Source organism: Hoplias malabaricus, chromosome 11 (genome assembly GCF_029633855.1).
Source record: "Hoplias malabaricus isolate fHopMal1 chromosome 11, fHopMal1.hap1, whole genome shotgun sequence".
In the NCBI taxonomy this organism is placed as follows: Eukaryota; Metazoa; Chordata; class Actinopteri; order Characiformes; family Erythrinidae; genus Hoplias; species Hoplias malabaricus.
In genome coordinates this window covers 18680045-18696562 of record NC_089810.1, presented here as the reverse complement: position 1 = coordinate 18696562, position 16518 = coordinate 18680045, and the positions used below count along the sequence as shown (strand labels likewise).

Here is a 16518-nt window from a genome sequence, read left to right as displayed (position 1 = left end):
CCCGGTTTTATGATGAAACATGATTGTTCAATTTAATCCGGCGTTGAGCAGGCCGTTAGTCGCCTGGCTCTGTGCGGTGAATGCCTGTTATTTTGTTTTACGGACTCTTCATTGGTGCCACGTCGGTTCCTTGTGGCTACTGGGATGATCTTATTCATTAAATTGTTGATATATTGAAGATAGCTTGCCATATATATTTTAAACTATTTTAGATTTGCATTGATACATTAACTCATGTATGTTTTTGTGCTTAGCAATATATAACACAATGGGGTGGTTTTCCAGACAAGGATTAAATCCAGTCCTGGGCTACACTATGTTTTGAATTGTGATTTTCCATTGAAAGGAGGATATAGTCCAGAACTATGTTTGGTCCATGTCTGGGAAGCCACCCCAATGTTTTTTAAGTGCTCAGAAAAAAATTAACATTTTATTGGGACTTTTATTCTGAAAGATTTGCAGCCTCCACTGACTGGATGTACCCAAGTTCACCGAATTTGTTTGTAAATAAACCGCCTTTCTGAAGTTATATAATAATAATTATTATAATTATAATATTATTACAATATATTATTATACGGTTTATTGGGAAGGTCTGTGGAAATGACAGCAGTTTTACTCATAATGGGATGTATTGTGACTTTTTTGGATCGCCGGCGAAGTGAACATGTCTGAACAGATCCCCCCGATGTTAAATTGAGCTCACCAAGGTACCCCCCCCCCCATCAAAGAAGAAGTTTTTGAGAGGAGCAGTGGGCGAGAGGCATGGATGAAAAACTGTGGACTGAGAAAACTTGCTCCAGCCTCATTCCTGATTTACCGCTGTGGATCATTGAATTCGCTTGGAGTGAACGAATGATAGACGTGTTAGAAGGTGAGAAATGTCCCGGTAATAAATGATTATTTCACTTGTATTTTGTTCCATATTCTGCTTAGCTCTTTAATACAGTTTCTGGAAAAATGTGTACAGTCCTCATCTTCCTGAACTCTCAAACACCTGTAACTCTTCAGTTCTTTAAAGATACAGTAAGTAGTATTTTTACCTTAAAATTACAGCCTCAAAATCATTGTGATGTTACACTGGTCGGTAATAGGTAAAATAGAGCCTCTTTTTAGTGGTCTGCACAGCAGATATTGCACTTTGGTACTTTTGGAGGTGGGTACACCACCTCTCCACCTTCATTTCAAGACTCAAGTGAATTTCAAGTGAATTACACTTTGCAACTTTAGGGGAGTCCATGAGCAAAGATACCAAAAACATACCTAGTGTTAAATTAAAATGGTGTTGTATCCTTATTGTCAAAATCTCACCATGCAAGATGACTGGACTGGTTTCTTAGATTTGTAACATAAGAAATTCTCCTGGCGTTTTGATTTTTTTTTTTTTATTAAAAAAAAGAAGGCAATGATGTGCAAATCATTTAAACCTTATAATTTCCATTAGATTAAATTTAAACCTCCACTGGATTTCATAATCCATAACCCTGTGTTTTCTCTGAAGATTTAGGCCCCCCTCTCTGGTTAGAAGGTAACTGGAGCTGTCTGAAACTTGAGGATTCTTGCATAATCCGTGTGGTGGCAGCTGAGGCCTGGATGGTGATACGGGCCAGAGATGTGAAACACTTCGAAAGAGTGATGGAGTTCCTAGAGGTCACTCACTTATTACTGCCTCGCATAGTGTCTTCCATCAAACACATGAAGATTATATTTGGCCTGAAGACGTTGGTAAGGTATTGGGATTATGCATGGGGTTCAACAGTGTAATTATGTATGTAGATTGAACAAAAATATATTAATTCCAAGGTATTAAATATTTAAAAATAAAAAATAAAAAAATCTAAAGCTTACTTGTGGAATTATAACTTATAAAGTATAACTATAAATATCATATATGTGCTGCGCTGAGTTCCACTCAGTATAGATTGATCATGAAATTCTCCGTAGGCTTATTTTTTAAAAAGACCCATGTGTTGTTTATAGCTCTCAATAAAATTACCACTAACGTTGTGTGGCAATAAAAATAATTAATTCATGTTTAATGCAGTCTAGACTTTAATATGACGAAGTGTACTATATCACAGGTTATTATGTGGATGCTGTGGGCTGACAAGTGTGTGGACAGCATCACTGACAAAATCATAAAGTTCTTTCCAGACAGTCTTTCCCAGTATCGCAGAAGTGTAAGTGCATTGTGTATCCTTCCCCCATAGAGGTCACTAAGACAATGGAGAATAAGGCATGTTATCCATTTCTGTTATCTTCATGGTAACCAAACTGCTTTTTTGCGTTGTTTATAGAGTCTCAAACACATGGAGCTCATGCTGAAGACTCAGCAGGATTTTAGGAGTTTTGCTCTTTCTCTGACAAGAAACCCAGACATGCGCAAAACCTATATCAGAGTATGTGAACATCTCTACCTCTTCCTCGTCTTTAAATGGTTCTCATTATGTTCTATAATCAATATATTACATTGTTATTGCCATTATAGTTTTTTTTACACAGTACAAATATTTATGCTATAGAAGGTTTCTTATTGCTTTTAAAATACAGTTTATTTATGTATACTACTCTGTACTTGGTAGGATTTGATGGAGGAGCAGTATGGGGAGTGCTATGCCCTGAAATTAGAAGAGAGGTTGCTACACTACCTAGAACAACTGGACAAAGCCCTTAAACCCACCCGTATTGATCAGGTATGAGCTGCATTCAATAAAGTGCAGTGTCAAAAATGATACTTAAATAACGTTGGGACACTTTATAAAAATGCAATAAAATAACTGAAATCTATGATTGGTTAATTCATTTAAACCTTTAGTTAACAAACAACTGAACAGATATAGTCAGTGTTTCTAGTGAAAAAAACATTTTTATTTGTTAAATATAAAATTGTTATTTTGATGCCTGCAACCCTCTCAAGAAAAAAAAGGAATTTGAAAAAAAAAACAAGGGATACCTCACGAAATATTGAAAAATTATTGTCATTATTTGTCAACACATCCATGCAATTTTCTATTAAGAACTACATGTGTGGATTAAGGATTTATTTCTATTCTTGTGTGTGTGTGTGTGTGTGTGTGTGTGTATGTGTGTGTGTATTTGCGCTTTTATTTTTGAACCCAGGTTTTAAAGCACTCATGGAAATTGGGGGAAAGGGAGCAGTTAATCCATCAATTACTTACTTGTAAAACTACATCCAAGTCCACAGCTCTGAAGACACTTCTAAGATGTGGTAATTATTTTGGCCTAGCTCAAGTATGAGTTAAGGAAACTGGAATATTAAATAATTGTTTATTAAATATTTTTCTTTCTTACAGCTTTAGCAAACCACTCTATTTGTGGCGATGCAGATCAGTATAGATTAGTATTTGGGCCTTTCTCCCTAATTCTGAGACTCTCTCAGGAAAGAAGAGAGGATGATGATCTATTACATACATGCACCCAGGGCTCAAGGCTGTATCAAGAAAAAAGACCTTACCATGTACAGAAAGGATCAGAGATCGATTGGGATGGACAGGGAATGCTGAAACAGAAGCCAGATATATGTCAAACTGAACCAGATCTGTGTGTGTTACAAAAGAAGCATCTTCAGAGAAAGGAGCCTGGACTTGCTTCAGGACAGAGGGAAGCTAAGGAGGTGATAACAGACAATCTCTGCTCCAGACACAGCAAGATAATGAAGAATATCTTTCAGGAATGTTCTGAAGAGCCAAAGGTTCAGGAACAGGAATTTTCTCTGGCTCATTCAGAAAGTACACCATCTTCACATTCTCCCATTCTCCACTCTACTCCTCAAAGTTTGATAGACTCCTCAGCATCTCCTCTCCAAGACTCCTCTTCTACAAACATATCTCTGTCATCCCATCCAGAATCCATCTCAGCAGAACCATCTCCACCACTTTTACTCCAACAAAACAGCCTGTCATTAGTGTCTTTTGTGCAAACCTCATCCTCACCAACAGATTCACCCTCTGAGTCTTCCTCTCCAGGGTTGTCACTCCAAACACCCTTATTACATTTATCAAAATCCGTAGCCAGCTCCTCATTTACAGAGAACAAAATCAGTGTTCCCTTAGCCTCCACAATCCAGGGCATCTCATCTTCTCCAAGGGCTTCGCCCTCAGTTCAGCAGCAGTCTTCCTCACCAGTGTTCTCTGTCCAACAAATAAGTTCCCCAGCCTCTTTAAGTCATCAATCATGTTCATTATTAAACCCTTTATCCTCAAGAAGTCCCACCCCAGACCTTAATTCTGTACCATGTCCAGAGACAACACAAGATTTAGATATAATCACTGAATCAAGAAGCATCTCGAGAGGCAACCTGAAACTGTCCTTAGAAACTCAGGGCTTGCTTTTAATGAGCAACTGGCTGCAGCCTCATGTGCTGCTTCAGCGACTGACCCAGCAGGAGTGTGACATAACAGATCAGCAATCTGAGGAGGAAGAAGTGGAAGAAACTGAATCATTTGATGTAAATTGGCTCTATTCAGACTCTGAATCGGACACCCAAGACTCTGACGATTCAGATTATATTCCGTCAAAGCACAGATAAAAGGGATTACCATGCATGACATGTGGAGTTATATAATTTGTTTGAAATCAGGCTCATATTGATCATTAACCAGAGGTAGCATGCTGTTCCACACACAGCTGATCAAAGTGATCAATTGGATTTGGCTTTATATTCATTTGTATGGATAGTTCCAGGTTTAATTTTAAAATAAGGCATACACTAGATATCACAGTGTTTGTAATTACACCTTCTAACAAATTAATTAGTCACTTTTAAAGTACTTTCATTTCTGATCCAGGTGTTCAAATTTCACACACATTGAAAAGCATTGTTCATAAAATGGGGGCCACTGTGGACATCACTGGTGATTTTATTATGACCATGCTTAATGTGTGGGGAGGCCATAAAAGCATGCAGCTTTAGCCTGTGGAGCAGTGGAACAGTGTGTTGAACTGAAGAGATCTGAGTGGTCAGAACTAATCAAACAAGTGTACAAGACTAAATAATGCTTTTGTGCATGAATGCAAAACCTTAGAGCAGTGTTCCAACTTGTAATGTAACACTACCCAGAAGAATAGATGCTGTTCAGCAAAGTGGAACAAATTCAGTAGTTAAAATCTTGTCTTCTGAAAACAGATTGTTTTTGCTCTATAGTGTTTAATGAAGACAAAATTAAGGCAAACATGACTGTGCAATATTTGTAATCCCCTCATGTAAATTATACTTATTTATTACTTTGATTGATAATGCAGGTGTTATTATTGTGAAATTAATTTGTGACTACCTCTTTTTGTGATTACAACTTTTGAAAAAATCCAGTTGATTACCCATGTCCAATTACAGCGCAGTGCATATTTATTTAGATGGCACTTTACCAAAACTTTGGGCCAATGGTGTGCAATTCACAACAGATCTGATTGGCTGCTAGTTTAGTGACATATACACATGTGTTTGTTGCGGTCGAAGGTTATGGTACACACCATATGTTCAAATGCACCTTTACTGTATGTTGACATGCTTCCTTTGACAAACAGTGATATACGATAATGAACACTTTGAGTTATATGAGGGCACATGGTATTGATTGCTTGGACAAAACGTGACTTTCTCTGACCTACTAAAGCATATCATACCAAGTTTCCATTATATGTCAAAGTCACTCTGACCCCCAGTTTGAGATTCATACTAACTACCATCTAGCACATGTATCACTCTGAATGCACTGTTCCAGAACAAAATGCAAGAGAGGTGGGCGTGGTTTAGGGGGAGTTAAAGTTCAAGGATATTCTTTGTGTGTCTTGGATCTCTAATGCGGTATTCATTTTGATGTGTATTTAGCTGGTTTAAAAGTAAACTTGTTTTCTCGCGTTTAAAAATTGATGCAATGCTCTTTATGTAAGCACTGCATCATTTGTTCATTCTTATATATTTGCTTCCTTATAAGCTCTTCCTTTCAATTACTATTTCCATTAAATTAGATATAATTGTATTTTATTTTCTCAAAAGTTTGTTAAAAGTTAAAAGATAGAAAAGACCAGAGGGCCCTGTAGAACACTCTTTGTATTTTAGAAAAAACAAAACCAAACTATTGCATTCAAGTGATTAAAATGTGTCATTTTACTTAAAATTGGAAATGTTTGGAGCTGGAATAGCATATATACTAACACTGTGTAAATATACTGATTTTAAATATTTATATTGAAGTTTAGATTTTTTATAATTTACATATATCATTATCTCAAGGTTAATTATGCTGTTTTGATCATGGAACATGCAGGCAGTCAACGTACTTTTAATCCTGACAAATACAAGTTACATTCACTTAGTTCTGACATTAAGTGATAACTGTCACAGTTACAACTAAATCATCACCATCTGCCACTAACCCTTTCTAAGAAATGTGATTTGGTACACATGATGATTTCTCCACAGGATGTGGTTTCTGATTGCACTAATTCACATCAAAACCAACTCAATGGCTTCGTATTTAACTTAATGATAGAATTATAATGTCATTTGATTCCCCCTCAGTTACAAATCTCAGATCATTCACTTGGCCTTTTCATGTCCAACAATCCAACAATGACCTATGATACTGAATTTTCCTTTTATTAATGGCATTTAAAATGATGTGTTCATTTACTCTGAGGTATAGTAGATCATTCATGAAATTTAGAAAATCCTAATAAAGATTATAATGTGATTCTCCTTTGTCATTGGATGCTCGCATTATATTATCTAATGCTATAATCCTTTAATTAAATTAATCTTCATATCAATATTGCCTCCTGAATGCACTGCACTCTACAGCTGTTTACATGCAGGTCATTCAATCTGGCTGCTCCAGAACATTGCTAAAGTTTGGCTGACGTAAGTGTTGCTTATGCAGGACAGATGTTTTGCTTGGTGTCGTCCACCTCCCCCCCCCCCCCCCCCCCTCCACACACACACACATACACACCCCTTAATCCATATTGTTTACTAGTCTACAGGTGAGCAATATAATTTATTGTGTAGCACAGCATCATATTTCCATACATATATACACTCTCTTTATTAATTTGAGGCAAATTAATAAATGCCAAAAAATAATTAGGCCAAAAACAAAGAACAATAATTCAAAAATTGAGACATTACATGAACTGCCAACTTTAGTTTGGAAAGCATAGTGTGCACTGGTTTGCAGGCTCTGGAAGAGCAGTTATTAAATAAAAAAGCGATAGATACTTGGCTGAGATGCACCCAACCTGGAAAGAGTTAAACCTAATGATGGGGTTTGGCTTGAAAACTTGAGGTTTGACGTTTTTGTTTGTGATGTAAGTGGGCTGTTTGGAACAGCCCTCAATCTCCACCAATGAGGAAAAGAGCATGGTTCTACACCCATTCCTGGGGGGCTCTACATAAAGGTGGTGAGACCCTATTCCCCATCTCACTGCTTTGTGTCTCATCCTAGTCCCAATCTGTGGAAGGTGAACTTTCTTCTGGACCATTTAGAAAAGGTATTTATTTGGTTCTATTAAACACGTTTACACTCAGTTTTGTTCAATTGAAGATGAATGACACTTCTAATTAAATCTGTTATCTCTTGTATAGTGATTTATTAATTTCCATTTGTAGTTTCTTTATTGCAGTCGTGAGTCATGTAGTGAAGTCCTGTGCTTCTTTCATACAGTTGACTGCATATTTTAGTATTTTACTGATTTTATAAAAGTGATGGCCCAGTGATGTGCTCATAATTTATGGAACATCCTAGAAAATGAAGGTGATAGAGATTGTGAATGAGTAAACAATGTATTAAAACCTCTTCTGTGCATGTCCGTAATAGCAGCTACTAATTCTTTTCATCCTTAGAGACCTTAATTACTTAATTCCTAGATTATTATGTGAAATTTTCAGAAGATATATTATGATGAGCTTATATATAAAGTAATTCACTTACATAAGTAAAAGAAAGTCCCTAATTGAAAAAGTAAAGACAAGGTGGGATTCCCAATCAACCATGCAAGATTTTAAAAACATGTCACTAGCTAAACATTACTTAAATCATTCATCTTTGGGAGAGGGAAAAAAATCAGATTGCACTCTTGATTTGAAAAATCCTTTTCTGTCGCCCTCCACTGCGAGAAATCAACCCAGAATTATGGGTCAGAAGAATGTAGAGGAACAAAGAAGATTCTTGAAGGACTTTCTAAGAGTGAAATTTAAAAGTGTGGGGAAATATCCCTGAAGATTTCTTTAAAAAAATCAGACTACATTATTGATGAATGCTCCAGTATATTTTTAGTTTTTCAAGAGAAAATAACTAGGATTTAAATGTGCACTAATTAATTCACCTGCGGGTATTTTTTTTCCTTCCCAAAGCGAACCAGTGCACTTTTCAAACAGGCACATTACTAAGATAACCGTTACTATACTTTAGTCTTAGTATTTTAGTTTCATTTTGGTAGTTAGGAGTAAATTTAATCCACTGTCTTCTATCGTGAAATACATGACCTGCGACATGTATTTCGCACGTGGTTTGTATTATTTTTAAATTTGTATTCATTAATTATCTATAAACTTACGTATGATTTTTCTTACTGTGCTTTGTATGCATTATGTTGCAGTTGTGAAGTGTGAACTATGTCCTACGTGATCAGAATGAACGGCAGCAGGTTAACCGGTAAAGGCGTTCACGGAGAAGCCGTCAATGGAAATGGTGTCGACAGGAACGGTTTGGCCAAAAACAGTATTAACGGGAGCTGTTTAACAGTTAACGGTATAGACGGCAACGGTTTAAACGGGAAAACCCCGCACCACGTGAACGCGCGCTCCGTCGTGAGCCCGGCTAAACTGAAGGCGCGCAGACAGCGCTGGAGCGTCCGAGCTTCGGAAATGTCCAAAAACACACTGAACCCTATCAGAGCCATAGTGGACGGAATGAAGCTGACCTCCAACCCAGACAAGCCCATGATCGCCCTATCCATCGGTACAGTCACAAGAATACACGCACAAATAAAGTCACAGATACACACACACTACATTTTAAACATATATCTTATGGAATTGGTGGTAACACTGTAAACACTTAATTTACCACATGGAACTGCTTTTTATGGGAGACTGATATATATCAGAGGTCTGTTGTTTTTCTATGCTGCCCAACATTGTGCCTATTTCACACAGGTGAATGAAACCTGAATGGACTGTGGTTGGTTTCATATTACACAAACCTCTGTAGTATTATAGTAACAAATTGTATTTGACCCTAAAATAAATGCCTGATTCATAGTTACCACTATATTCTTATTTAGTAATTGCACCTCTAACTAGTTTTCCAGTATTAGGATTATTACCTCAAACACAGTGCTCTAGTTCTGCTGATATAATGTGGTATTATTGCTGTAAAATACTTTTTTCCTTGCTCCTACTTTGTTTCTGATCTGTCATGTTTTAAGTGGTCAGGTACTGTACATTATTGTAGCAGATCATCATCGTTTTCCAGATTATAACCTTAATATTGCAAAAGAATATTATTAGTTGTCCCATGTTAATTATCTGTAAATTTGTATCAAAGTCTGCACTAAAAAAGTAAGAAATTTATTAAATAGAGTAAAACTGATTGAATACAAGCATATTCCCTCCTGATTTTAACTCCAAACTAAGAATATATTTGCTCTTTAGCTTTTGTAAACATTTTTAATCATTTCAGTTAACTTTGCTTTTCTCAGGGGACCCAACTGTGTTTGGAAACTTGCCTACGGATGAAAGTGTGCTCCAGGCGATGAAGGATGCTATAGATTCCCACAAATACAATGGCTATGCACCTTCCGTAGGTGAGACAACAACCATCAGAGAGATATTACCTGTGAATTATTTTACTCAGTTCCAAGTTCAAAAAATAAAACTACTTTTTAGTTCCTTTGCTCACAACAGACAAAAAAAGTTAGTAACAAAGTTTTTAAAACGAGTCCTCAGACATGAAATGATTTAATCTCTTAATATTATCATTCTTAGGTTACCTGAAGAGCAGGGAGGCTGTGGCAAACTTCTACAGCCGACCAGGAGCCCCACTGGAAGCTAAGGTGTGTCATCTAGGCCAAATTCATGTCTCTCTGATGAAATGTATTCAGTAATGCTAAACAAGTTAAAACCTAACTATTTTTTTAAATAATAAGAAAAGTAACACTGTAATTATGTCGTCAGGATGTGATCTTGACCAGTGGCTGCAGCCAGGCCATAGAGCTTGCCATTAGTGCCTTGTGTAACCCAGGAGACAACATCTTGGTTCCTTGCCCTGGATTTTCTCTTTATAAAACACTGGCTGTTTCTATGGGCATCAAGGTCAAATTTTACAACCTGCTGGTGAGTAACTTCAGCTGAACATACAAAATCCTCAAGAGTTTAACTGTAGGGTTGTAATACTGTGGGGTGGTTTCCCAGACAGGGATTAAGCCTAGTCCTAGACTATATCTTCTTTTCATTAGAAAATCACAACTGAAAATAGTCCAGGACTAGATTTCCAAGTCCAAATGTACAGAATTGTACCAAAGTGGGTCACATGGCTATGATATAATTCTAGACGTGCACACATGCAGGCACACGTAGGGTACAGTCAATACCTGGAATGTTTTTTGGCTCTGTGCTTTATCACATTGATTTTGACTGTGAGGTTACAGTGCAGAAAGCAGGCTTTAATTCAAAGAAATTTACTTGTCTGTATACAACAAATACTACACACCTTTCACACTGATCCACTTCCTTCTGTGTTGTTGCCTCATTATTTCATTCACAAAAGACATAAATGGTTTTCAACATAAAGTGCAGGGGAGTGTCAGTGCAGTGAAGATCCTAAATTGTCAAATTCACTGTTATGAACAATAAAAATAGGTGTGTTTTGTAAGAGTAACAGACTGGTAGGCCATAAAGGATCACAGAAGTAGATAAAGGATTATAGTTTTAAAAAAAAGTTTTTATAATGGTACCCAAGATGAATACATAGAAGTGCCCAATACCTCCATAAAGGACAGAACCCACTAATATCATCTAAGAGGGTTTGTGAAAAAAGTGGATGTGCTCACAATCCAAAGAATGCTACAAGCATGTTCTTTTCTGTATCATGGTGGCAAGGTTTTACTGCTACTGGAAATGGTTCTCTTCATTTTATAGATAATATGGCTATAGTACCATAAGACTGTTCAAAATGTGTACAGAATAGTTAGTGTTTCATAACCCATCAGGCGAAGGTTTTGTCTGCAGCAGAACAACAATAGGATCCTTTCACATTTAAAAAGTGAAATGTTCTTCACAGACACACAGCCATGTTTTTAAGTTTCTTATGAACTGCACTGTATTTATGCTTACACATCAGACACCAGTGATGAAAATATTAAGTGAGTTATATCCTGCAGTTTTCTAATAGTTAAGACATAACATATATTTAGCAACGTTGTGGAAATAATATTATGAAACAAATAATGTGCACAGGTTGTTTTCCACTCTTGTTAAACAAGGTACAGTGTGGACACTGTTTGCTGAATTCTAAAGTTTTGTAGGTCAGTGTTATTTGGTGAGAGCCATTCAAAAAAAAGGGGTAATATTATTGTGGGGTAGCGTTCATGCTGATATCTGCTCTAGGTCAATGCTAAATTATGAGTAATAGCACCTTTAGTAGAGCCATACAATATATATATGTCTTTATATGTCTGCAGTTCTTGTGATCAAATGGCTTTTTTTGTTAAATAACATTTATTCTTTTGATTTGAAATGGGTCTTTAGCCTGAGAAATCCTGGCAGATTGATCTGCAACATTTGGAGAGTCTGATCGATGACCGAACCACGTGTCTGATTGTCAACAACCCGTCCAATCCCTGTGGCTCTGTTTTTCCCAAAGAGCACCTGCAGAACATTCTTGCAGGTTTGTGCAATGCTACTAAGGGAATGTACTTACTTTATTACAGCTCAGTCTATACATTCCTTTATATTTATTTACATTTTATTTTCTGTAGTGGGTTATAAATGTTTGTGTGTGTATTAAACTTTGTTTTTCTTTGTTATAGTTGCATCAAAGCACTGCATCCCTATCCTTGCAGATGAAATCTATGGAGACATGGTGAGTGAATAATGCAAGACTGACACTATGGAATACTTTCAGAATTTTGATAATTCCAATTTAATATTAAATAATACCCAGCAATCAAGCTGGCATTTTGAAATGAGCAAACCACTCAAAACTCACTTCAGAATTAGTAGCCTCTTTCTTTTGGGTTTAACACTGGAGGACTCCAAGGACATGAAGCCACTGAATATAAAAATCAAATACATATTTTTAATTTTAATTTATACTACCTTGGAATAGGTACAGGTATTCATTTCATACTAGCAGTTAAATAAGGTGTTAGTCTCAGGGAGCAAGTTCCTGGATGGTGCTGGCCCAGTGTGGAAATTGGTCCTGGTATTACAAGCCTCATGTAATACCAGCAAGGCACATTCTTTGTGACAGAGAGGGAAAAGTGCCGAGAGCTTTTCCCTGGCTCAGCTGAGCGCTGGAGACCACATCAGCACAGGAGGGATTAGAGCAGAGTGTGTTTGAATGGAAGGTTGGCAACACACCGTGCCACACAAAGCAGCAGGTCATCAAGGACGAGTGAAGGATAAGCACAGGGCACTGGGTCCGCACACTGAGAATGAAGAAATCACAACTATTCATGTCCTGTGAAAAAGTTCCAGACGTACACCGAATGCCTCCTTAAGAATGCAGTATTAAAGAATGCAAATGTCTTAATAAAGGTGCACAGAAGGGCTAATTGAAGACTTAATCAGATTCCAATTCTTGTTTCCAATTCTGTACTTTACACAATCTGCACAGTCTACTATCATATATTTTTATGTTAAATAAGTATTGTTTGTTTTTTATAACATTTTAAGAAGTGACTAAAATCTCAAAGCTTTAAAGCCAATAGAGGGCCACTGCATTCAATCAGTATGAGCTGTTGATATTTACATTTAATCAGGGTTTTTCATGGCTTTGTCAGCTCAAACTATGCCTAGAAGACCCGTGAACAGAAGAAAAACAATGAACTATCCAGAGGGATAAAGTATTTTTTTTTCTTAACTCCCATCCTGGACTCATGCCTTGTAAACAGGGACAGCATGAGTTCAATTAATGTGACTGTAAAACATCTTGAAAACACTACAATGACTGTGCATGTTCCATCTTGTGGCAATGGTCATTTTAGTGTTGTATAAACATATTTCAGGAACTTGTGTTTTGAAAATCCTTTTAATTTAATCCTTTACAAGGTTATTTGGCTTTTTTTTATTTTTTATTTTTGTATTTTTTTATTTGCAAGGTGATGTTCAGAGCTTGTGTTCCTGATGCACAACATCACAATGACTCTGCATTTTTCCTGGCATGTGTTTGTGATTAGCACATATGTGAATGGGGAGAGAAGGAAGGCAGAGAATGAGAGGAGCTCCGTTAAAGGATGTGGCCTGTATTTATGAGCTCAGTGGAGCTGAATTTTGCATCTATTGATGCTGGTTTTAACATGGAGGGGGATGTCTAGAGTCATGAAGACCCTGTTGCTGGTTAAACCTCAAGTAAAAGGACATGTCTGTCCTGGAGAAATGCTGATTTTTGTTAATGAGCTTGTGAGATGGCCATTTGCCAGCACCGCCAATTGTACTGGCTCAACCAATGGAAGGTGAGGCGGATCCATCCACCCAACATGAAGCCCCAACTCTAATGAAAGCCAGACATACGGCTGCAGAGGATACAGCAGTAAATTTCGCTTTCTTCTCCTTTCTGCATAATTTTCCCATCTCACGCCCTCTTCCTAAACTTGGAAGACACTCAAGAATACAGACATGCACGAGAGCAAGAAAAAAGAAAACCAAAGGTTACATAACCAACCCGTAATGGTTCAAATGTGGTTAAAAAATGCTTGACTTCCTTTTAATAATGCCAGTTGTTTGGACAAAAAAGACAAAAAAGGCAATACTAACATTGTCCAGCAGAGCTGCAGCTCTCTGTAGTACGAGATCTTAAGGTTTTTAAAACCAGGAAAATCCCCTCCTGATGATGCTGGGCAGTTACTAATTGTTCTAATAATTTCACAGGTCTTTCCCAGTTGTGAGTTCCACACCCTGGCTCCTCTCAGCAGTGATGTGCCTATTCTTTCCTGTGGTGGTCTGGCTAAACGTTGGCTTGTTCCTGGATGGAGAATGGGATGGATCCTCATCCACGATCACAACAACATATTTGGAACAGAGGTATGCTGACTGATGCTGCACCAAGCCCTCACATTAATATGAGTTTACAACATGTATAACACACAAATAATGTTATTCCCTGATTTCTTATTTACTTCCAAGATTTATGAAGCTCTGGTGAAACTCAGCCAGCGCATTTTGGGTGCCTGCACTGTGGTCCAGGGGGCACTAGAGAGCATCCTAAATAACACCCCAGTGGAGTTTTATCAGAGAACAATTGGCTTTCTTAAGGTAAGACCAGGAAGTACTTTAGATAAAGGATGGAGGCTGTATTAAAATGTGAACAAATTTTTTTAACACTTGGTGTCAATTTACCAGTCCAACTCGGAGATTTGTTACTCAGAGCTGTCCACCGTTCCTGGGCTAAATCCGGTGATGCCATCTGGAGCCATGTACCTCATGGTGAGCTCTACTTTTTTTACTGGTGCATTGTAAAAATGAGTTGCAGGTATGAGAGGAAAATTAAATAATACTTGTCCAGCAACACACTGAGACTAATCAAACCTTTATTTTATGGTTAATTTTTAAGCTTTGCTGATGCAATTTGGTGCACAGGGACAAACAGCAACTCCTAATAAGGAAGATAACTTAAATCTGTATTCAACTTTAGGTTGGGATTGAAATGGAGCACTTTCCAGAGTTCCAGAATGATGTGGAATTTACAGAGCGACTGGTCACTGAACAATCTGTATTCTGTCTACCTGCCACGGTACCTCACTCTTCTCTCTTATTCCTCTCTCTCTCTCTTTGCTCTTCCTCTCAGTAGTTTTACATTCATACTCTATCTGTATCTATGTGTATTATTGCTTCATTACACACAGTGAGATTTCCATCATACTTTTCTCCTCAGGCATTTGAATATCCAAATTTCTTCCGGATTGTGGTGACAGTTCCAGAAGAACTGATGGTAGAGGCATGTGGACGGATCAGGGAGTTTTGTGCGCGCCACTACAGACCTCGCAGCCAAGATAGCAATGACCTGGACCAATGAAAGACTATGACAGGACAACAACGCAACCCAAAGCCAATGACAAATGGACCGTAGTGATATATAATGTTCAATATTTTATGCATGAGAAAAGAGACATGGACTTTGTAGAGTTTGATTGTGTATTGCTGTTGTACTTCATGCTATGTAAACCATATATTTATATTTTTGTATGAACTAGTAAAACTGTCATGTAAATCTTTTTTTTTATCATTGTAAACTATTGTAATCTATGCTTTGACTTCATATGGAACACATGAACAACAGAGGCTGGCACAGTGTTACCTATTCACTTGCAGTTACAAGTGTCCCTGCTGGAGTTCAGTTTCCCACGGTGTTGACCACTTCCTTAAGTATGCATGCATTGTGTTTTTATGGTGACTGGTGACAGTGTATTTGAAAAGATTGTGCAGCTTTATTTGCATGCTCAAGTACATTCCTATTTCTTTATATATAGAGATCTTCTCAGTATCATGATGTAACAACTATTTAAATAAGATATTTTCTAAAAGATAAAATTAAAAGATAAACATGTTTCAATTGTATGTGCACATGCAACTCAAACTGTTATACATACTATAAAATAGTTTATAACCCAATTTGATCATGATGTCTCTTCTTGAACACAGAGAGTATTCTTACATTAAACACAAATGATGATGAACTGTGTAACTTAAAAGGAGGCCTTACACTAGAAGCTGGAACATTTCTGTGATGATTTGAATGGCATTCAACCACAAGTACTTATGTCCTTCATTGATTTTGGTTGGTTAGATTTAAATCAAACAAAACTCTAACACCGCGGTAAAGAACAGTGCGCCATCACTTGACATTACAGCAGCTGAATTCCTTCATGTAGCTTATTTCCTGATACTACATAATTTAACAAATATAAGCCAAAAAAATGACAGTTTGATTTCTTCCACATAAGAGTCATACACTGATTTCAAACATAAGAGAATTAAGTGTTTACGGTATTGCTAATAATCATATACCAGACTCACATCCTGATATCGGACATGTGCTAATGCAATTACAGTGGGAGTGCCTCTGTGATTTTTGTCCCACCCAAATGTAAATACATACATAATGCATATTGTCACATATCTTGATTTATTCAAGTTCAACAAGACGGTTTTCAGGGCCTAACATTTCATTTGACTACTTGCTGACAAAGCATTATGTAAGACTGTCAACCCTTTCAGTGGACTGAACTTGGCATCTGGGCCAATAACCTTTCCAGTGAACAAATCAATTGTGACTGCCT

General features: G+C 37.2%; 2 protein-coding genes across 2 annotated transcripts; both read left to right on the top strand.

Moving 5' to 3' along the window:
• Nucleotides 1–488: 488 nt before the first annotated feature.
• LOC136709805 (uncharacterized) lies at nt 489–5948 on the top strand. Its single transcript, XM_066685321.1, has 7 exons — nt 489–874; nt 1502–1725; nt 2082–2180; nt 2298–2399; nt 2583–2693; nt 3121–3229; nt 3315–5948. The coding sequence occupies exons 1-7, from the start codon at nt 766–768 to the stop codon at nt 4547–4549; spliced, it is 1989 nt and encodes a 662-aa protein (XP_066541418.1). The 5' UTR covers nt 489–765; the 3' UTR covers nt 4550–5948.
• Nucleotides 5949–7451: 1503 nt separating this feature from the next.
• tat (tyrosine aminotransferase) lies at nt 7452–15843 on the top strand. Its single transcript, XM_066685054.1, has 12 exons — nt 7452–7509; nt 8617–8978; nt 9721–9825; nt 10007–10074; nt 10196–10354; nt 11768–11906; nt 12049–12101; nt 14111–14263; nt 14366–14494; nt 14582–14665; nt 14874–14972; nt 15114–15843. The coding sequence occupies exons 2-12, from the start codon at nt 8633–8635 to the stop codon at nt 15252–15254; spliced, it is 1476 nt and encodes a 491-aa protein (XP_066541151.1). The 5' UTR covers nt 7452–7509; nt 8617–8632; the 3' UTR covers nt 15255–15843.
• The last annotated feature ends 675 nt before the right edge of the window (nt 15844–16518 follow it).

Coding starts and splice junctions, on each gene's coding strand:
- LOC136709805 (XM_066685321.1), top strand. CDS start 766: ATGGATGAAAAACTGTGGACTGAGAAAACTTGCTCCAGCCTCATTCCT. Junction 1,726..2,081: donor TATTTGGCCTGAAGACGTTG/GTAAGGTATTGG, acceptor ACTATATCACAG/GTTATTATGTGGATGCTGTG. Junction 2,694..3,120: donor AACCCACCCGTATTGATCAG/GTATGAGCTGCA, acceptor TTTTGAACCCAG/GTTTTAAAGCACTCATGGAA.
- tat (XM_066685054.1), top strand. CDS start 8,633: ATGTCCTACGTGATCAGAATGAACGGCAGCAGGTTAACCGGTAAAGGC. Junction 10,075..10,195: donor GAGCCCCACTGGAAGCTAAG/GTGTGTCATCTA, acceptor TTATGTCGTCAG/GATGTGATCTTGACCAGTGG. Junction 14,495..14,581: donor GAACAATTGGCTTTCTTAAG/GTAAGACCAGGA, acceptor TCAATTTACCAG/TCCAACTCGGAGATTTGTTA.